Source organism: Filicampus tigris, chromosome 9 (genome assembly GCF_054856515.1).
Source record: "Filicampus tigris isolate MCC_2025a chromosome 9, RoL_Ftig_1.0, whole genome shotgun sequence".
In the NCBI taxonomy this organism is placed as follows: domain Eukaryota; kingdom Metazoa; phylum Chordata; class Actinopteri; order Syngnathiformes; family Syngnathidae; genus Filicampus; species Filicampus tigris.
Window position 1 is genome coordinate 12,076,744 of NC_141225.1, and position 16,375 is coordinate 12,093,118.

Below are 16,375 nucleotides of genomic sequence, written 5' to 3' on the forward strand. Positions count from 1 at the left end.
CTCCAAATATCAGTTATCGGCCTCCTTGTATACTAAAAATCGTATCAGCACGGCCCTGAAAAAAAACATTCTATCTGTAATTTATACTGAACTTTTCTCTAAAGAAATTATTTAAGATGTCTTGGTGCTTAATTTTCAATGCCATTAAATCTGTCCCTATTTACTCAAAAGAGAAGCAGTTGGTTTAAGATATTGTGTCATTACTGCACCCAATGTGAACTTGAAACCAAGGTATTATGTACCGAACCAAGATTTTTAGTGTACCATTACATCTCTCGTTATTAAACATTTAAAGTACATGATTTCAGCATTATAACCGCCCTCCCTGCAGGCAAGCTACGATGTGGCCCATTATGAAAACAAGCTTGACACCCCTTTATGTCAATTAAATATTTAACACAGCATGATAGCGTTCACTCACAGTAACCAACTGTTACACTAAAAGCTCACATGTACAAAGAATGTAAATGTTTAAAACAAACCTCCTTTTTGGATCAATAAACACATGATTCATAAAAGTTTATATTTCATCATTACATTACACTTTAAATGATATTACTCCACACTTCATAGTAATGGTGCATATATTTTGGTTGCATAATTACACCTGTATTAGGGCAGTGGTTCACAAATGGGGTTATGCGTACCCCTGGAGGTACTGTACGTGAAGGCACTTCTGGGGGTATGTGACATTTTAAAATGTATTTAAAAAGTAGCATCAATGCAAAAAGAAAGAGCTTGATCACAGCCCCACTTGCCTCCCTGCCAGCAAGAATGACAAAGCTCCTCAGTGAAGCGCACTAAAATATCTTACTAAATGCAAAAATACCGAGTTCAGGCAATCAATACAATATTCAGTGTTGACAGTTGGAAATATTGTTAGTCTTTTTTTTAATTGTTAAATAGATGTGTTAAGAAGGTTTTTTTTTGCAGTTTCTGCTTTTATTTAAAATTAAGATGCCTTTTTAAGAACAGATCTGTACGACGACAACAGCACCATAACCGAAACCGTAAATCCATGTCTTCGTTACATCTCGGCAAGATTACTATAGTGCACTTTATTTTGGAGTCAGTCAGTCCTCCCTCAAGCATCTCCAGTTGGTCCAAAATGCTGCTGCCCACCACCTAACTGGAGCTCGGCAGAGGGAACACGTAACCTAAATTCTGGCCTCCCTTCACTGGCTCCCAGTGCGTTTTAGAGTTCATTTTAAGATACTTCTATTTGTCTTCATATCTTTAAATGGCCTCACACCAGCGTACCTCGCTGAGCTCCTCCACCCCTTACGCACCTGCCCGGTGCCTCAGGTATACAAACCAAACGCGACTAGAGTTGCCAAGGACTAAGTGGAGCCTTAGAGGGGATCAAGCCTTTTCTGTTGCTGGTCCTTCCCTCTGGAACAACCTTCCATTAAATGTTAGGAGCTCTCTGTCCATTTTAAAAACTCGTTTGAAGACACATTTTCATTCTTTGACTTTCAACCTAACATGAGACTGACACTGTTCGGCTGTTTTCTGGTGTCTACTATATATGTGTTAGTATCATTAATTTGTGTTTTAATTTACTGCTTAAGAGTGTCTTTATTGTTGTGTTGTTGCTATTCTATGTTACATTACATGTAAAGTTCTTTGTTCCAGCTGCAGATGCTGTGAAATGCACGATATAAATAAAGTTGTATTGTATTGTACTGTATGTATATATATATATATTTTTTTAGTTATATATTTGAATCCAAATAGTTACAGATACCACTACACATAGAGCTCCAAAGCTTAATACATTAGACCAGGGGTAGGGAACTCTGGTTCCTAGAGAGCCATATCCTGCCTGTTTCGGATCTCTCCTTACTATAAGACACCTGACTCTAATGATCAGGATCGTTTCAGACTTCTACCGAGCATGCTGATGAGCTGATCATTTGAATCAGGTGTGTTGTGGTAGGGAGCGATCCAAAACCGGCCGGATATGGCTCTTGAGGAACCGGAGTTCCCTACCATTGCATTAGACACTTCTGGCACAGCACCTCTCAGGCGATGAATAAAGTACAGTATCTCCTGTACAATATTACAGTAAGATTAACTGGACTAATACTCCGTCAGTGCTTCCGCCACGCGCATATTATCTAGCGTCTCGTGACTCGAAATATTCAAAAGAAAAATAAAATCACATATATTACTCCACAAATTATCACGTGGACCCAGAAAACAAAAACAGTGTGGTCGCATATACAGTTTGCAAATTTTAACGTTATTTCATGGCGTCCGTTGCACGTCAGTTGCTACTTTGGACAGACGCAACTTCCACCTCTAATGCGGCTAACAGCTAACAGATTATAAACTCCCTTACCAGTGCAGAAGTCATCTTTCGTGGTTCAGGGACGGCACGCTATGTAGTGGCGACTACCGAATTGTTTGTCAAGAGTGACACGGTACTCCTTGTGAAGCCACGGTTAGCTCTTAGAGGAAGAAAAAGAACTAACTGGTAGCCGTTAACTACTAGCCTGTGACAACAACAACAAGTTTCAGTTTACGCGCCGCGATTGGGCGCCCCGATACCGGTCAGATTTATTAAAGGGAACGCTACATAAGTGTCTTGAGAGAAAGAAAAAAACGAAACAAATACTAACATATTGTAAATCATGTTCGATTAGTGCTCTCATCCTAGTCAATTAATAGATGGTAGGCTATTTTAACGTTGTTTTAATGTGCTGTTTCAAAATGCAGTACCGGCTTGTTACCGCCAGATGTAAGCAGTGTGCTCTTATTAGTGGAGAACAAAATATACATGGCAACAAAATGTCTTTGATGGTAAACGATTGTCAAACTACTTTAAAAGGCGTCATATACTGTACACCATCCATCCGTTGTCCACACAAGTGCTTCCCAACCTTTATAAAGCTAAAGCATCCGTTTTACACTAAAAACGTGGTATGATTTTGTCTTAATTTACTCATTCTGTAGGAAATATGGGACTGTTTGATTGAAAACAAGCTGACATACTCGTAGATAACCAATATTTATTCTGTGGTAAGCATGGCAACAGTACATCGGTTTATACCTGCCATCTAATGGAAGCAGATTTGATTGTTTTAATAATAATTTTCACAAATATTAAGTGAAATATTATCATTTCCCACAGCACTACCTGACCATTTCTACTGCACAGTAGTGTGCCATGTACGATACCCACTCCATTCCCAGGTTGGGAAAAACAGGTCCATACAAGTATTTCCCAATCCTTGAGTGAGCTGGAGCATACATTTTGTTCCTGTATTTTACATGAGCAAAATCTCAAGAGACATCACTAAACAAAAATCCCACAAAAAGTTTATGTAATGCTGTATACTGAAATAATTATTGTCTTTTTATTTACTCACAAATTTACTTGGTCAGTGTGAAGTCAGTTTACCTGTTGCATGAATGACAAGTGGATTCACCTTCTGCCAGCAAGTGAAAGAGCATGTAATTGATCTGACTGTCACTGTATAACAGTAGCATAGATATATGGAACGAAAATATAGTATTTAAGTAAAGAATGATCATTTTCAGACCAATTAGGAGAAAGAGGACATGCACCACAGCTAAGATTCAAACCCTGAATGGAAGGATAGTGCTGCCTCACTATTTATAAACAACAAATTAAGTCAAAATAATTGTTCTTGCCACTTGTGCTGCACCCAGTGTACTTTAACATACCAATTCATTTTTCTTTTATGTTATATCACAGGCAGCGATATTTAACATGAAATATAAACATTTGATTTGAAATTAAGAATGCCATTACATTTATTTGCTTATTTTATCTTATTAAATCTACCATTTAATTTAATGTATTTGTTTTTGCCAACCACCTTCCATCCATACCATAACATATTGATTTGAGTTTCTCCTCTCGAAATTGCCAAGGTTTCAGATAAACTTCTGAAGTGAAATATTTAAACACAATTAACTCTTCAGCAATACCAGTTTCCATGCAGAAGTGCGGAACAGGAACGAAAAAGTATCCTGGAATAATTATTTACTCAAATAAATGGTGCACTCGGGCTGTAAAGTGAACACATGAACGCGTCACTAGTGTGGAAAATGTGCTTGGGTGTGTGTGAACATGTTCGCAGTTTTTGCCTTGGGCTATTTGTCAAAGGGAGGAGAAATTAGTTATCCTGAAATGTTACCTAAATCATTGTTTCTTATGTTTAATTGATTCAGCACTATACTGTATTTCACATTCCTTGAGTGTGTTATCATTTCACACCCTTTTCTGCTAAAAATAATTGAATAAATAAATAAAAAGTATCAGTTACACATGAGTGAGTTCCCGTTCTCTACAATCAGGAGTTTTGTTTTACGTGTATTGTGGCCTTTAATTTTTAGACACATCTTCAGTGTGTCTGGCTGGCTGTCGCAGCCAAGAGGAAGTATCTTTGTTGCTCCACTGTTTTAAAAAGGTTTAAAAGGCTCACATTACAACATAATGGTTTATATTTAGCAACACAATAAACCATACTATAGTATGGAGTTGATGAGGAAATAATGGGCCTAATGGTTTGACTGATTTTTGTCAATAAGACATTTTCATGAGATTTTGAACATGGAAAATGAATTTGTGACCTGAAACAGACTCAAACTTGTCTTTTCACCAGCTTTATGAGCCATGTGCAGCACAATAGTTCTGTTACAAAAATAAACATCAGTCAGCTTAATTATCAAAACATGACCCCATGTGTCCTGTTTTTTGTTTGATTTTCCATGAACTATTTTGTGAGTATAAGCGGTATAGAAATTGGGTGGATGGATGGATTAAAATACTTTTTACAGCATTGTAATTCACAAGAAAACCACAACAACCGACTTACGTTATTATTATTATTATTATTATTATTATTATTATTATTGATCTATGTATTCAAAACATTATAATTGCTCTCAGTTACAAACAGATATTCATGTTCCTTTCAGCCTGTAACAACAAGAAGAATTTGTGAAAGAAGTGTTGCACTGCAAATACTAAATGATTATACAGTATGCATCCTGTACGACGGCTTTTTGACTTGAATAGTTGGCCATTTTCCGAAGGTATGTTTCCTCCTGCACATCCTTGTTCCTGATAAGAATTTGAGCAGGCGTGGACAAAGTCTGACAGCCTTGATACTCGAGTGAAGGTTGCGTGCAACAACACAAAATAAATATCAAAGGTCACATAACAACACCAGTGTGTAATATATTTGCTGTCCACTCTTTTGAAATATAATCTCACAGTAACACAAGTGATAGACCGTTTAAAAAAAAAAAATCTTAACCTTGCATGTAGATGGGGGTGTATCGAAACAAGTACATGAAAAGCAAGAGATAGGGAGGAATGTCCAGCTGGGGATTCTGGAAACTGGCCAGTTTATGTCAATGAGGGACCAGCAAGGACGCTGTGATCCAAGTGCCAGGGAGGCCTTACTGTGGGTGTGGGGTGAAGGTTGATGGTTGATAAGTGTGACCCAATTTCAAGGGTCCAACACACACGCCCATTCAGTCTGCAATATTAGAAGAACGTAATTGTAAATTTGACCAACGGCAGTCACGACTACATTTCCATTCTAAAGACAGACGTAAAATTAGGTAGACCTGGTCAATCTAGCGTGATCCAAAATACAAGAGTTTGGTAAGGAAAAAAAAGCCAAGCCATCCAATCATTCTACCAATTAAGATCATTGCCGCTAATTCATCAATTAAAAATGAAAAATAAACACGCTTTATTTTGAAAGCTTTAAAGACTTTTACAAAGATGAACTTTACTATTTCGGAATTTCAGTATAGCCATTATATGTAGAGTACTGCTATTTTCTAGTGGCTCAAAATACAAAATGGCAATTGATTTTTAATGCTTCCTATGCCTTTAATCAACAAGAGACAGGACTATCACTTAGAGAATAAGGGATACAATTTAATAAAAACGCGCATGCAATGAGACAGCTCAAATGTAACCTGATGGCTTTAAAGCGGAAGTCAACCCAAACATATTTTTTCAAGAATATGTTCCCAGCAGGCCCATGAGTTGAAACACGGCATTCTAATTAATTTTGTGTTTGTGGAATCTAAGTTAAGCAGCAAAATGCACTCGTTTTTAGCCATCTCTGGGGGCGGTCATTTTGTCTTCTGTCGACTGAAAATGACTTCACAACTGCTCACAACGACCAATCACGGCTGACCTGTTTTCTGAATCTGAGCCGTGATGTGATGTTGTCATGTCATTTTTAGTCGACAGAAGACAAAATGGCCACCCCCAAAGATGGCTAAAAACGAGTGGATTAACACTTATTCCACAAACGCAATATTTATCAGAATGCCCCTGTTTCAACATAGCTTGCATAGAACATATTCTTGAAAAAAATATGTTTGCATTGACTTCTCTTTAAGAAGCGCTTTGTCTACTTCTCCTGAGGCGAGGTCATACTGTGTATATACACATAAACACACAGTTATCATCTACAACTACAAGAATTGTTCTTGCTTTGTCTCACAGCAAAGTGATAATATATCAGAGAAAGAGGAACATGGTCAACTTTCTTATCCTCGTACTAAAAGATTCTAACAAACTGAATGCTTTATACTGTGAATGCAAATGCATGTACTTTTCTAACACCATATTACATATAATTGCCTTCCAAAAGTCTCATGTTTCTTCTCATAGAACTAAATGAGTAACCAAAACATTAGCAATGTTTCTAAAAAAACAAACTAAGGCACCAAATCAATTGTTAATGCATAACTTGTATTGGATAGTATTAAACTGTGCAGGTTCACCTATCCAGTCCTCTTGGTGTAAAACTTTTAGGACAGAGAGTTGCAATGAGAGCGCAAATCAGCAATGCCCACTGTGAAAACATTATTGGATTTCATGCCCTTCTGTAAGTCAGTAAATATTCAAAAGCTGCTGAGTCTGAGACAAAAACAATTGTGCGTTGTTCCTCGAAGTCATTCAGCATTCACATACCAGTGAGCCCCCCCAAAAAATGACCTGTGGAAAATATTCACCTTCCTGTCGTCACCATGTAAGGGGTAGGACTAGATAAGTTTATACTTCTTCCTACCCCCGTTCGAGCATGTGAGTCTCCTTTCCCTTGCCATATTCTTAATTTCTGTTTCTGTTTATTTTCTTCCTTGTTTGACCTACAGATGCTTTTTTTATTTATTTGAATATTATTTTATTTACAAATTCGACATAAATACACTCATTTATTTACATTTTGAGTCTTGATGACAAATATCATTTAAAATAAAATGCTAACTAAATCAACCTCATTAATGTTGCAAGACAGATCAGATAAACAATTAAAAGAGGTGAGCACATAATTTCCATAGCTAAAAAAACAAAAATAGAATGGCATGAGAAAGATGCTTGCACAACCTGTTAGACAATGGAATTCTCATGAACTCTGACAGGAAGTGTTAATTACTGCTTTCAAGTAGGGACTTTTTTTATTCTGCCATTTTCTTTACTCGTGTATAGTAAGAACAGGCGTGTCTTGAGTGTTTTTTTTTTCCTTTTCCCATTGCAACACAGCCAGTTATACAACCTTGCTTGTCCTCTGAGGCACTGCCACCGACTTTACAAACAGGAACCACTGCGTAACTTCCTCGTTTGAAAACCGTGAGTGCGTACGAAGTTAAGGTCAACTTTTTACTCGAGAGCGTAAATTGTAAATGGCATCATAAATTCACTTTATGACACAAGTATTATCAGGCTTAGGAGAAAGGCAAAAGATGACTGTGTGCAATTCATGCACGCTTCAAAGTGAGGGTCATGTGGTCACATTCCTGGAGGCCTCCGACTGGCAAGCCAGGAAGGAAGATTACACCCGATGCGAGATTATGAGGTTGATGTCAGACTGTGTTTGATTGGATGGAAGGACAATAAATATTTGGTATTTTCCACAATTTAAAGTCGTTTTCAAGTCTCAATACCACAAAATACCACAAGAGTTATTGCACAATTTTCTCCTGTGCTGAAAATAGCTTGGTTTGAAGGAGCAGTCCTTTCTCATACACTCGACCCTCGCTCGCTTCGCCCCCTCTACCGCAGTATTACTGTATTTTTGCTACCACGACAACTAGGAGTGGAGCTAAGAGGTGGCTACTTAGTGAAGTGCATGTGAGCACCCATAAAGACAGTAAAAGCACAGATTGTATTTTCACTCCAGGATGCAGCACTTTATCATCAAGCTGCTGAATTGAACCTATAAATTAGTGTGTGTCAGAGAAATAAACGCCTCCCTCGAATAGACGCCCACCTTTTCCTGGAGGGGAAAAAATGGTATAGTAATCCTGATAACCTCATTTGATTGTCTGCATCATTCACTTTGAGTTAACTTCTGAGGACCATTTGAATGTCATTGCTAACTAAAACAGCAGAAACTACCATGGCAGGTAAACATTTAGTTTTGGACAAGCACGTGTTGTAAATGAGTTCCTCTGCACAGTATTCAAAGATGACGTTACGTGGAGACGACTATTCACGCTCAAGTCAACTCTGACGTGTGGTCATTCCACAATGTTGTGTGTGCGCAGTGCGCCTTGGTTATTCTGTGCCATTTATATTTTATTTTTAAAGTCCACTTTCACTTCACATTTATTGTATTACAGGTACTAATATAAATTCCCAGTTGAGTAAATAAATGCCTCTGCCAAATGTTTGTGTATATACGGTAATAACTCTCTGACAATTTCTAATCTAAAGTAAACTCCTTATCTTATAAAAGCATTTTTTCTACTACTCTTTTACAGAATCGAAGTAGAATAACAAAAATGCACAGTAAAGTTTCTGGCAAGTGTGACTCCTGCCACTGCTCTACTGTGTTTTTGCCAATACCACAAGAGTGCAACCGGGTTCAAAGTCTGTGCATCAGATAAAACAGTTAAGTGTCGCTTCAAAGGGAATTCAAGTCAAGTCCCAATAAAGAAGACGTTGTTTTTGCAATCCAGCTGCAGTGTGTGTGAAGAACCTTTGAGATCCAATGGACAAGGATGAGATGTGTTTTCAAACCTGCGCTCTAATTGTAACGAGGAAATGAACACTGTAAATTTGATGCCTTCATGTCACCTTCCAAATTGAGCTTTTGCTAAACCGCACCCTCGATACCCAGACTGGCCAATCGTAGTGTACTTTCCTGGTGGCATTCCATTGAATTCAAAGATAGATGTTTACGATTTACAAAAACATTGTGGTACTATCCAGGCTTATAGTCTTATTTCCGTTTTCTTTCTTCTTTTTGTGATTATAATGGCAATCAAACCTGTGGGGCCCGACTTCTTGGTGAATCCTCAAAATGATCGTCATACTTTTATTCCACTTAAGATGGCGTAGGTTAAAAAAAAATCTTGAGAATTTAGCTTCAACCATATGAAAAAAAATCCCCATTAGGAGTTTGTTGAAGTACACGTTCTGGAACTTTCCCGGAATGGCTGCTTCAGACTAAAACACCCAACTAGCCAATTGTGACCAATGTTGATTTGTTTAGGCCGATGCCGTATCCTATATTTTGCAGCCTTTTTTTTTAAATATTCATCTGATTATTGAAAATACATCTATATAATGAATAAAACAACTTATATTTTGTGCCTTAATGTTTAGAACAATAAGGATATGAATTACAGGCGCGACGTTTGACTGTTTTACAATACTTTGTCCTTTAGTATTTGTTTAACTTTACAACTGATAGAAAAGCCTGCAAAAATCAGTCTTTTTTGGGGGGTTGGGTTGAATGTCACTATCTTCTAAATAAAAAATCAGCAAAAATCTGCCAACTTTTGCCAATTTTCAAAAAGCTAGTACAGGGGTGTCAAACTCATTTTTGCTGCGGGCCACATAATGGTTATGATGTCCCATGGAGGGCCGCTACGTCTGTGAACCCAGAGAAATGTATGATCGCCTTATCACATATACACAACATATTGAAGGACAACTAGTTTTGAAATCAGAAGCCAGTAAATAATTTGTTCAACTCTTTTCAATTTATTTTAAAGGAGGTAGTGGTACCGCGACCTGGCCTTGAGTTTGACACCTGCGAGCTCATAAAATCAGCTGGCCGATCAATTGGTTGGGCCCTATTCAGGACCCTTAAAACCATACATTTTCACCAGGATGCAAATATTTGCAAAATTAGTAAGTCATCAGGCATGTTGAGGCCCCCAAAAAGGGGAATAATTTGTTGGAAGAAAACACAGTAATTCCTGAAAAGAGCACAAACCAGATTTACTGATACAATGTTGCTCCTTAATATCCACTGCAATGCGTACATGTCAACTTCCATCTTGAATTCAATTTGTTTTTCATTATTTCCTCGTGTCACTTTATGATACTTTAACCTTATCTGAAATGTAATTTTTCAAAAAATGGATAATATGATTGCAATAATGTAAAACTACTTGTAATGCACACGTCCATATGCACAGACCCTGAATTAAGTAGGCTACCTTTGAGAACAGTGTGACAGTGAATCAGATGATTTGATCTAGTCCATTTTTAGTGCGCGTGTATGTTGCACGGTGCGTGCATCTTGTTTCTGTTGTTGTTCAGCCTCTTCCGGTGTTTTATTTTCTGGATCTGGGTTGGGTCATGTTACATAGGAAAAATTATGTCACCTCGTTCACAGCACAGTGGGTTAGTAGGTTCTGTCAAATATACAATGTATTGCTTGGCATACAACCAGATACTCAAAAGCCTTTGTAATGTTTCATTACAGTACAAGTAAGTATCTGCTCGCCTGCCTTGACTTTTCTTATGAATTTAGGTCACATCTGATTCATAATTTGAAGGGTTTAATGCAAAAATATGACAGCTTCAACTCTTCTGGGGATGAATCTTAAAATAAATAAATGTTGTGGAAATGGTAAATGGGCTGTCTCTTATATAGCGCTTTTCTATCTTGGGTACTCAAAGCGCTTTACAGATATGTGCTCAGGCCACCTTTCTGGTTTGACTTTGGAGGCTATTTGCTTATGTTTTTTTCCCAGGTAAAAGTTCACCCTTTGTTCTGTAAAGAAACAGCGGGAGTGGGAGGCATCATAGCAGTACAGTACTGTATATTCATATGGGAGTGTCTTCACCTGTCATAGTAGCGCACACAAGTGGAAATGGAAAAACATAAATGACGTCATTTCAAAACTGGCTTGTCAAGTCAAATGTGACATTTGGCGTTCTCTGCTCTTTGTGTCTTGGAGAATTACAAGTTCATGACAATACACATTTACAGTAAACATTGTTCTTTGCTTTGAGACACTTAAGGAATTAACAGACCACATACATGTTGTAGATCATATTTTATTTGGAAGTATATATAATATTTGACCATAGAGTATTTTAAATAATGTGTTAAAGAGGACATATCAAAGATAATTATGCGACACAGAAAGGGCGCCGACATATATGTGTTGTCTGGAGCCAGCTTTGGGGGTGATTGGTTACGCGCAGGCTGAGATGGGGTGACTGAGGCCGTTGAAGTAAGACTTCTCTCTCTCGCTCATCAGCTCAAAGTGCAGAGGCTGCTGGCAGAAAGTGCACTCGGCCGACGAGTGGGGCTTCAGCTCCAGGCCGGCCTCCTTCCATGTGTGCACCAGCCTCTCTGTGTAGAGAAAAGGAAAAAAAAAATAAGCAGGCAGAGGTTACCAAACTTCGTATTTCAACACATGGGTTCAAATTACACCAGTGCTACACCTTACCAACAAAGTATTTCATCATCTCAGGGGTGTGGTGAGGTGTTGGAGCAATGCGCAGGAGCTCATCCCCTTTGGCCACAGTGGGATAGTTGATGGCCTGCACGTAGATATTGTGGCGACTCATCATAAGGTCACACATCTCCGTGTTCTTCTCGGCGTCAGACACCTAGGAAGTAAGGCAAAAGGCTTAAGATGCAGTTGATATTTTGCAATTCAACCACGGTAAGGCATGCCGCGTGGATTTACCCGAACTGGGATGATGTGGCTGGGGCAGTGCACCACAGGCAGCCCGGCGTCCATCAACATCTGCCGCAGCAGCTTGACATTGCGCTGGTGCTTACGTCGCAGCGCACGACCCTCCTCGCCCTTGAGCACCTGGATGGATTGCCGGGCGCCGGAGAGCAGCATCGGCGGCAGAGAGGTGGTGAAGATGAAGCCGGCAGCGTAAGAGCGCACCGTGTCCACCAGGGAAGTGGTGCTGGCGATGTAGCCGCCGACGCAGCCGAAAGCCTTGCCTGGAAGAGGACGGGCAATACAGTGAATATTGCTGGGGATATATTCCAGACCTGCCCGCAATAAGTGAAAATATGCAAAAAACAGACCATGTACAGTATACACACTTGCATGTATGTGTATATCACTATAAAATGTTATGGTGTGAATTCCCCTGACAAAAAAAATTATACATTCCATAAGAAAAAAAAGAATTTATTGGGGTTGCGTTTACTATACCTTATTTCAGTACGTAAATGATTTAACGTGTTTTGCATCAATGGTAAGGGAGGAAGAACACAAGAAGTTAAGGAACTATCCATTGGAAATTAATTAATATAAGCAGACTCATTTTAAAAAGACTTTGCCAGTGTTCAAGTACTGTCATCTGGCTGAATAGGAGGCGATGTTTACTTTAGAGCCATTACTGGTTTTACATGTAGTTTTCCACTTCATGTTTTTGCTCCCGCTCTCTCAATAGGATTCTTATCCAGAAAAGGTGTTTGTCTCGAAAAGCGCACAGATGGAAATGACAATGACAAGAGAGCAATTCAAGCCTCCGGTCTCTTAGCAACAGCAGGGCAACGAGGCGCTCCTTTAAGCCTGCCAGCATATTGGATGACACGGCCTCCTCTCAAATAGAACAACAACAGGATATTACAACCCTTTTAAGATATGTTCAGTCTTGCATTTAGGAGAAGAAAATCAGTGCTAAGTAAAAATGTCATGCTGACCTAGTGTCCCAGAGATGATATCCATCTTGTGCATGACGCCATCGCGGTCTCCAATGCCGCCTCCCCTGGCGCCGTACAGACCCACAGCGTGCACCTCGTCGACGAATGTGATAGCGCCAAATTCGTGAGCCACATCGCACATCTCCTCCAGCGGACACACAGCACCTGAGTGGGAAAGAAGAGCCAAATGTTACATTCGATTTTTTTCGGGGGGCGGGGGTTGGCGTTGGGGGTGCGGTCGCTAAAGTAAGGGTTCATCTGCAACTGACCATCCATAGAATGGACGGTTTCAAATGCGACAATCTTTGGCTTGCTGGGATCTCCCTTTAGCAGCAATTCTCGGAGGTGAGCGACATCATTGTGGCGGAAAATGAACTTCTTGGCACCGCTGTTCCGGATTCCCTGAATCATTGATGCGTGGTTTCCGGCGTCAGAGTAGATTTCACAACCTGCGACAGCCCAAGTTATTGAGGTAGGGTCATTACAAACTACAAAGGAGTTACAGTATGAAAGAACTGGGTCATTAAATATACCTGGTAGCATCTTGGCCAGCGTAAACAGGGTGGAGTCATTGGCCACAAAGCAGGAAGTGAAGAGCAGCGCCGCATCCTTTTTGTGGAGGTCGGCCAGCTCCTGTTCCAGTTCCACATGGAACTTGCTGGTCCCGGAGATGTTCCGAGTGCCTCCCGCCCCGGAGCCGTGTTTTCGTAGTGTTTCTCTGGAGGCAACAAATCAAATTCCCATTGCAAAAAAAACCTCACATCTTAAACATATGAATTACCAGCAGCGAATAGTAGGAGGCAGAACAATATGGCAGATTGCATAATAAAACTATCCGCCTGTCGCCATTCACATTCGCTTTCTGTTCAATTAAAATGTAAGACCAAGGTTCCCAATGTTGCATGTTATCCAAAGTTGCAACAGCACAAACATGACGTGCATCTGCTTTTAGGAGTCCTGACTAAAACCACATCACAGTTTTGTTGGCTACGCTGTGGTGATTGCGTAATGTTAACACCAGAGTCATTCGGTAAATTATTTTTAAAAGAATATTCATTCATTTTGAGATTTGAAACTATTCACAATCGTAAAATCCTACTTATGTGTTAACATTTGTAAGACTTTTTTTAAGATCGATTTAAGAGAGTTTAACACCAATTAAGGCCTTGGTTTTAGATTTATGCACTCAATACTTTTTAAGACTTTTTAGGGATTCGCATAAGCCTGGATTCATACTTCTATGGCATTTTTGTTTGGTGGTGTCCCGTGACATTTTTTCAAATGTAAAATGGTTGCCTTGGCTCAATAAAAGGATTTGTATTTGCAATTTATGTTTAAAAATGTTCATCATACTAATGGTTGAATTCATTTGATAACTTGTGAGTTTGTTAAAACCGAGAAGTGACGTTAAGCCACGTTTACTGCCCCAATTTATTTGTGTAGAAACAGGTTTGTTTCCAAAATAGTATATAGGAATGGTTATAGCTTCTGCTTACACTTATATGACATTTAATAATGATGATATTACTTTGAAATCTGCCTACACAGTTAAATGTTTTATGAAGGCAACAGTTTGTAGACCAGCATCATGGAATGAATTGCGTTTGACTTGGTGTAAACTAATACTAGCTACCACTATGGTCACACAATGAATGGATTGCACTTAGGTGTCAAGTAACTTTCAAATTATAGCTTGGCTCTTTGCTTCTTAGTACGAAAGGTGAGACTTCACGTGTTAGCATGGGCAAACTTACATGATTGACTGAACTACCCGAGGGTGTCGACTCATGCCCAGGTAGTCGTTGCTGCACCACACCGACACCTCCCTCTTCTCCTCCAGGGATCCCGTGAAGTCGTCGGCCATCGGGAACTCATTGGCCAGGCGGTTCACTGTCTTGAACACGCGGTACGTGTGGTCGCTCTTCTTCTCTTCAATCTTCTTCTCAAAAAAGCCGTCGTAGTGGAAACGGGACACTGTCGGGGAGAGGAAGAATCGCTCGAATGCGGCAACACAACCCAGTGTGGTAACAAGTTGTGACGAAAGTGATCAGTTCATTTACTTCCCAAACCGCACAACACACACTTACAGCTGCTTGGCAAGTTGTCCTGTAGTAGATGGGAGACCATCTTAGGGCGCTGCTTAAGAAGGGTCTTCATGAGACTTTCACTGGTGCTGGCCAAGGAAGGCTGCTTCAGCTGATCAGGAGACACTTCTGGAAACAAAGAAGGAACAAAATGGACGACGATGATCATCATCATGTTTCTTCTACAGCTTTCTTCCAAGCTCATCCCATAAGTGACTCTCACCTTTCTGGACAGTGCGGACTTCCTGAACATCCTCTTGGAACTCCATGCCGACCTGACGGACCACGCTGCTGTTCTTCTGGCCCATCTCCGCAGCCAGGAAGGGGCATTTGGAGGCCACAGCCTGACCGGAAGACGGTACTGTCGAATGTCCAGCATGCAGCTTGGCCTCCACCTCCGATTTGGTGCCTGAAAGTGCAATGACAGGCCGTCTTCAGTGCAACTGCACCCGATAGTAATCATGTTGCTTAATTGATCTTTATCATACCTTCGGTGGTGTTCTTCTCAGTCTTCTGTTGATAGGAAGAGGATGAGCAGAGAGCCCGTGCCAGAGATGGAGCCATGGGTTTGGAGGCCAGCTCCATCATGATGGGGCATCGCTGGGCGTAAACCACCAGCGAATTCCTGGGCTGCTGCATGAAGGCCTGGGGCACCCGGGCCAGGAATGGACAGCGGCGCACTATGACATCCATGGTGATTCTGATTCTGAAGGAGAAGAAACACATGGGAAATTGTTCTCATATTTTCATGCCATGAGGACAACAAGGGATGTTAAATACTGTAGTTACTTTATATACAGTAGTGAAAAATCAAGAGCAGTCGCGATAAAAAACGTGCTGATAAAATCCTGACTATACCTCGACGGTCAAGAGAAATGGAAAGGAGGCAGCAAAACAGCAATCTTTCTTTCGGCCGCCTTCAAATACTTCCTGGAATTACGTGTTTATAACAAACGCGGAAAAAAATGTTTCGCCAATCCGATTGTTCAACACATCGCAAAAAAACCGGTTAATATTAACGAGACCCTGCGTAAAAGAAAATGGGTGAAAGAGCGCCCACGCTCTTTATAGTTTGACCTGACTTCGTCTTAAGCAACCACATCATTAGCCACGGAGCTACAAGCAGCGACAAGGAATGATGGCGGCGGAAATAAGTAGGGGGGAAAATAATTTACAAATCTTACCAAGAAAAATCTCGCAAGAAAAAATGACCAAGTTCGTCCTTTGAGCCAACTCGGAGAGTTGAAAGTGTGAAGTTCTCGAAAGAGAAGACAGCCGTGAAGGTGACAGCTTCGTTATCCTACACTGAGGACGAACGAGAAGGACGCAGATGTGCAGCCGCTTATAACACTTTTAGAGCAAGCA

At 40.1% G+C, this 16,375-nt stretch overlaps 2 protein-coding genes across 2 annotated transcripts in view; both read right to left on the minus strand.

The window, feature by feature from the left end:
• Positions 1-2,735, minus strand: part of poc1a (POC1 centriolar protein A) — a 33,105-nt gene extending 30,370 nt beyond the window's left edge. The window contains exon 1 of the mRNA XM_086041342.1: positions 2,345-2,735. Coding sequence (XP_085897468.1) covers positions 2,345-2,359 — 15 coding nt within the window. The 5' untranslated portion in view covers positions 2,360-2,735. The remainder of the gene's footprint in view (positions 1-2,344) is intronic.
• An 8,554-nt stretch (positions 2,736-11,289) lies between these two features.
• alas1 (aminolevulinate, delta-, synthase 1) lies at positions 11,290-16,375 on the minus strand. Its single transcript, XM_086040862.1, has 11 exons — positions 16,195-16,375; positions 15,499-15,716; positions 15,234-15,419; positions 15,014-15,139; positions 14,681-14,900; positions 13,460-13,644; positions 13,196-13,375; positions 12,927-13,091; positions 11,947-12,215; positions 11,704-11,866; positions 11,290-11,606 (listed from the first exon to the last, which is right to left on the minus strand). The coding sequence occupies exons 2-11, from the start codon at positions 15,701-15,703 to the stop codon at positions 11,446-11,448; spliced, it is 1,860 nt and encodes a 619-aa protein (XP_085896988.1). The 5' UTR covers positions 15,704-15,716; positions 16,195-16,375; the 3' UTR covers positions 11,290-11,445.

What these genes read in the sequence shown, in the direction of transcription:
- alas1 (XM_086040862.1), bottom strand. Translation starts at nt 15,703, where the DNA reads ATGGATGTCATAGTGCGCCGCTGTCCATTCCTGGCCCGGGTGCCCCAG. An exon ending in GCTGGCCAAGATGCTACCAG is followed by an intron (nt 13,376 to 13,459) that starts GTATATTTAATG and finishes GGGCTGTCGCAG; the next exon opens with GTTGTGAAATCTACTCTGAC. An exon ending in TATCATCTCTGGGACACTAG is followed by an intron (nt 12,216 to 12,926) that starts GTCAGCATGACA and finishes GTCCTCTTCCAG; the next exon opens with GCAAGGCTTTCGGCTGCGTC.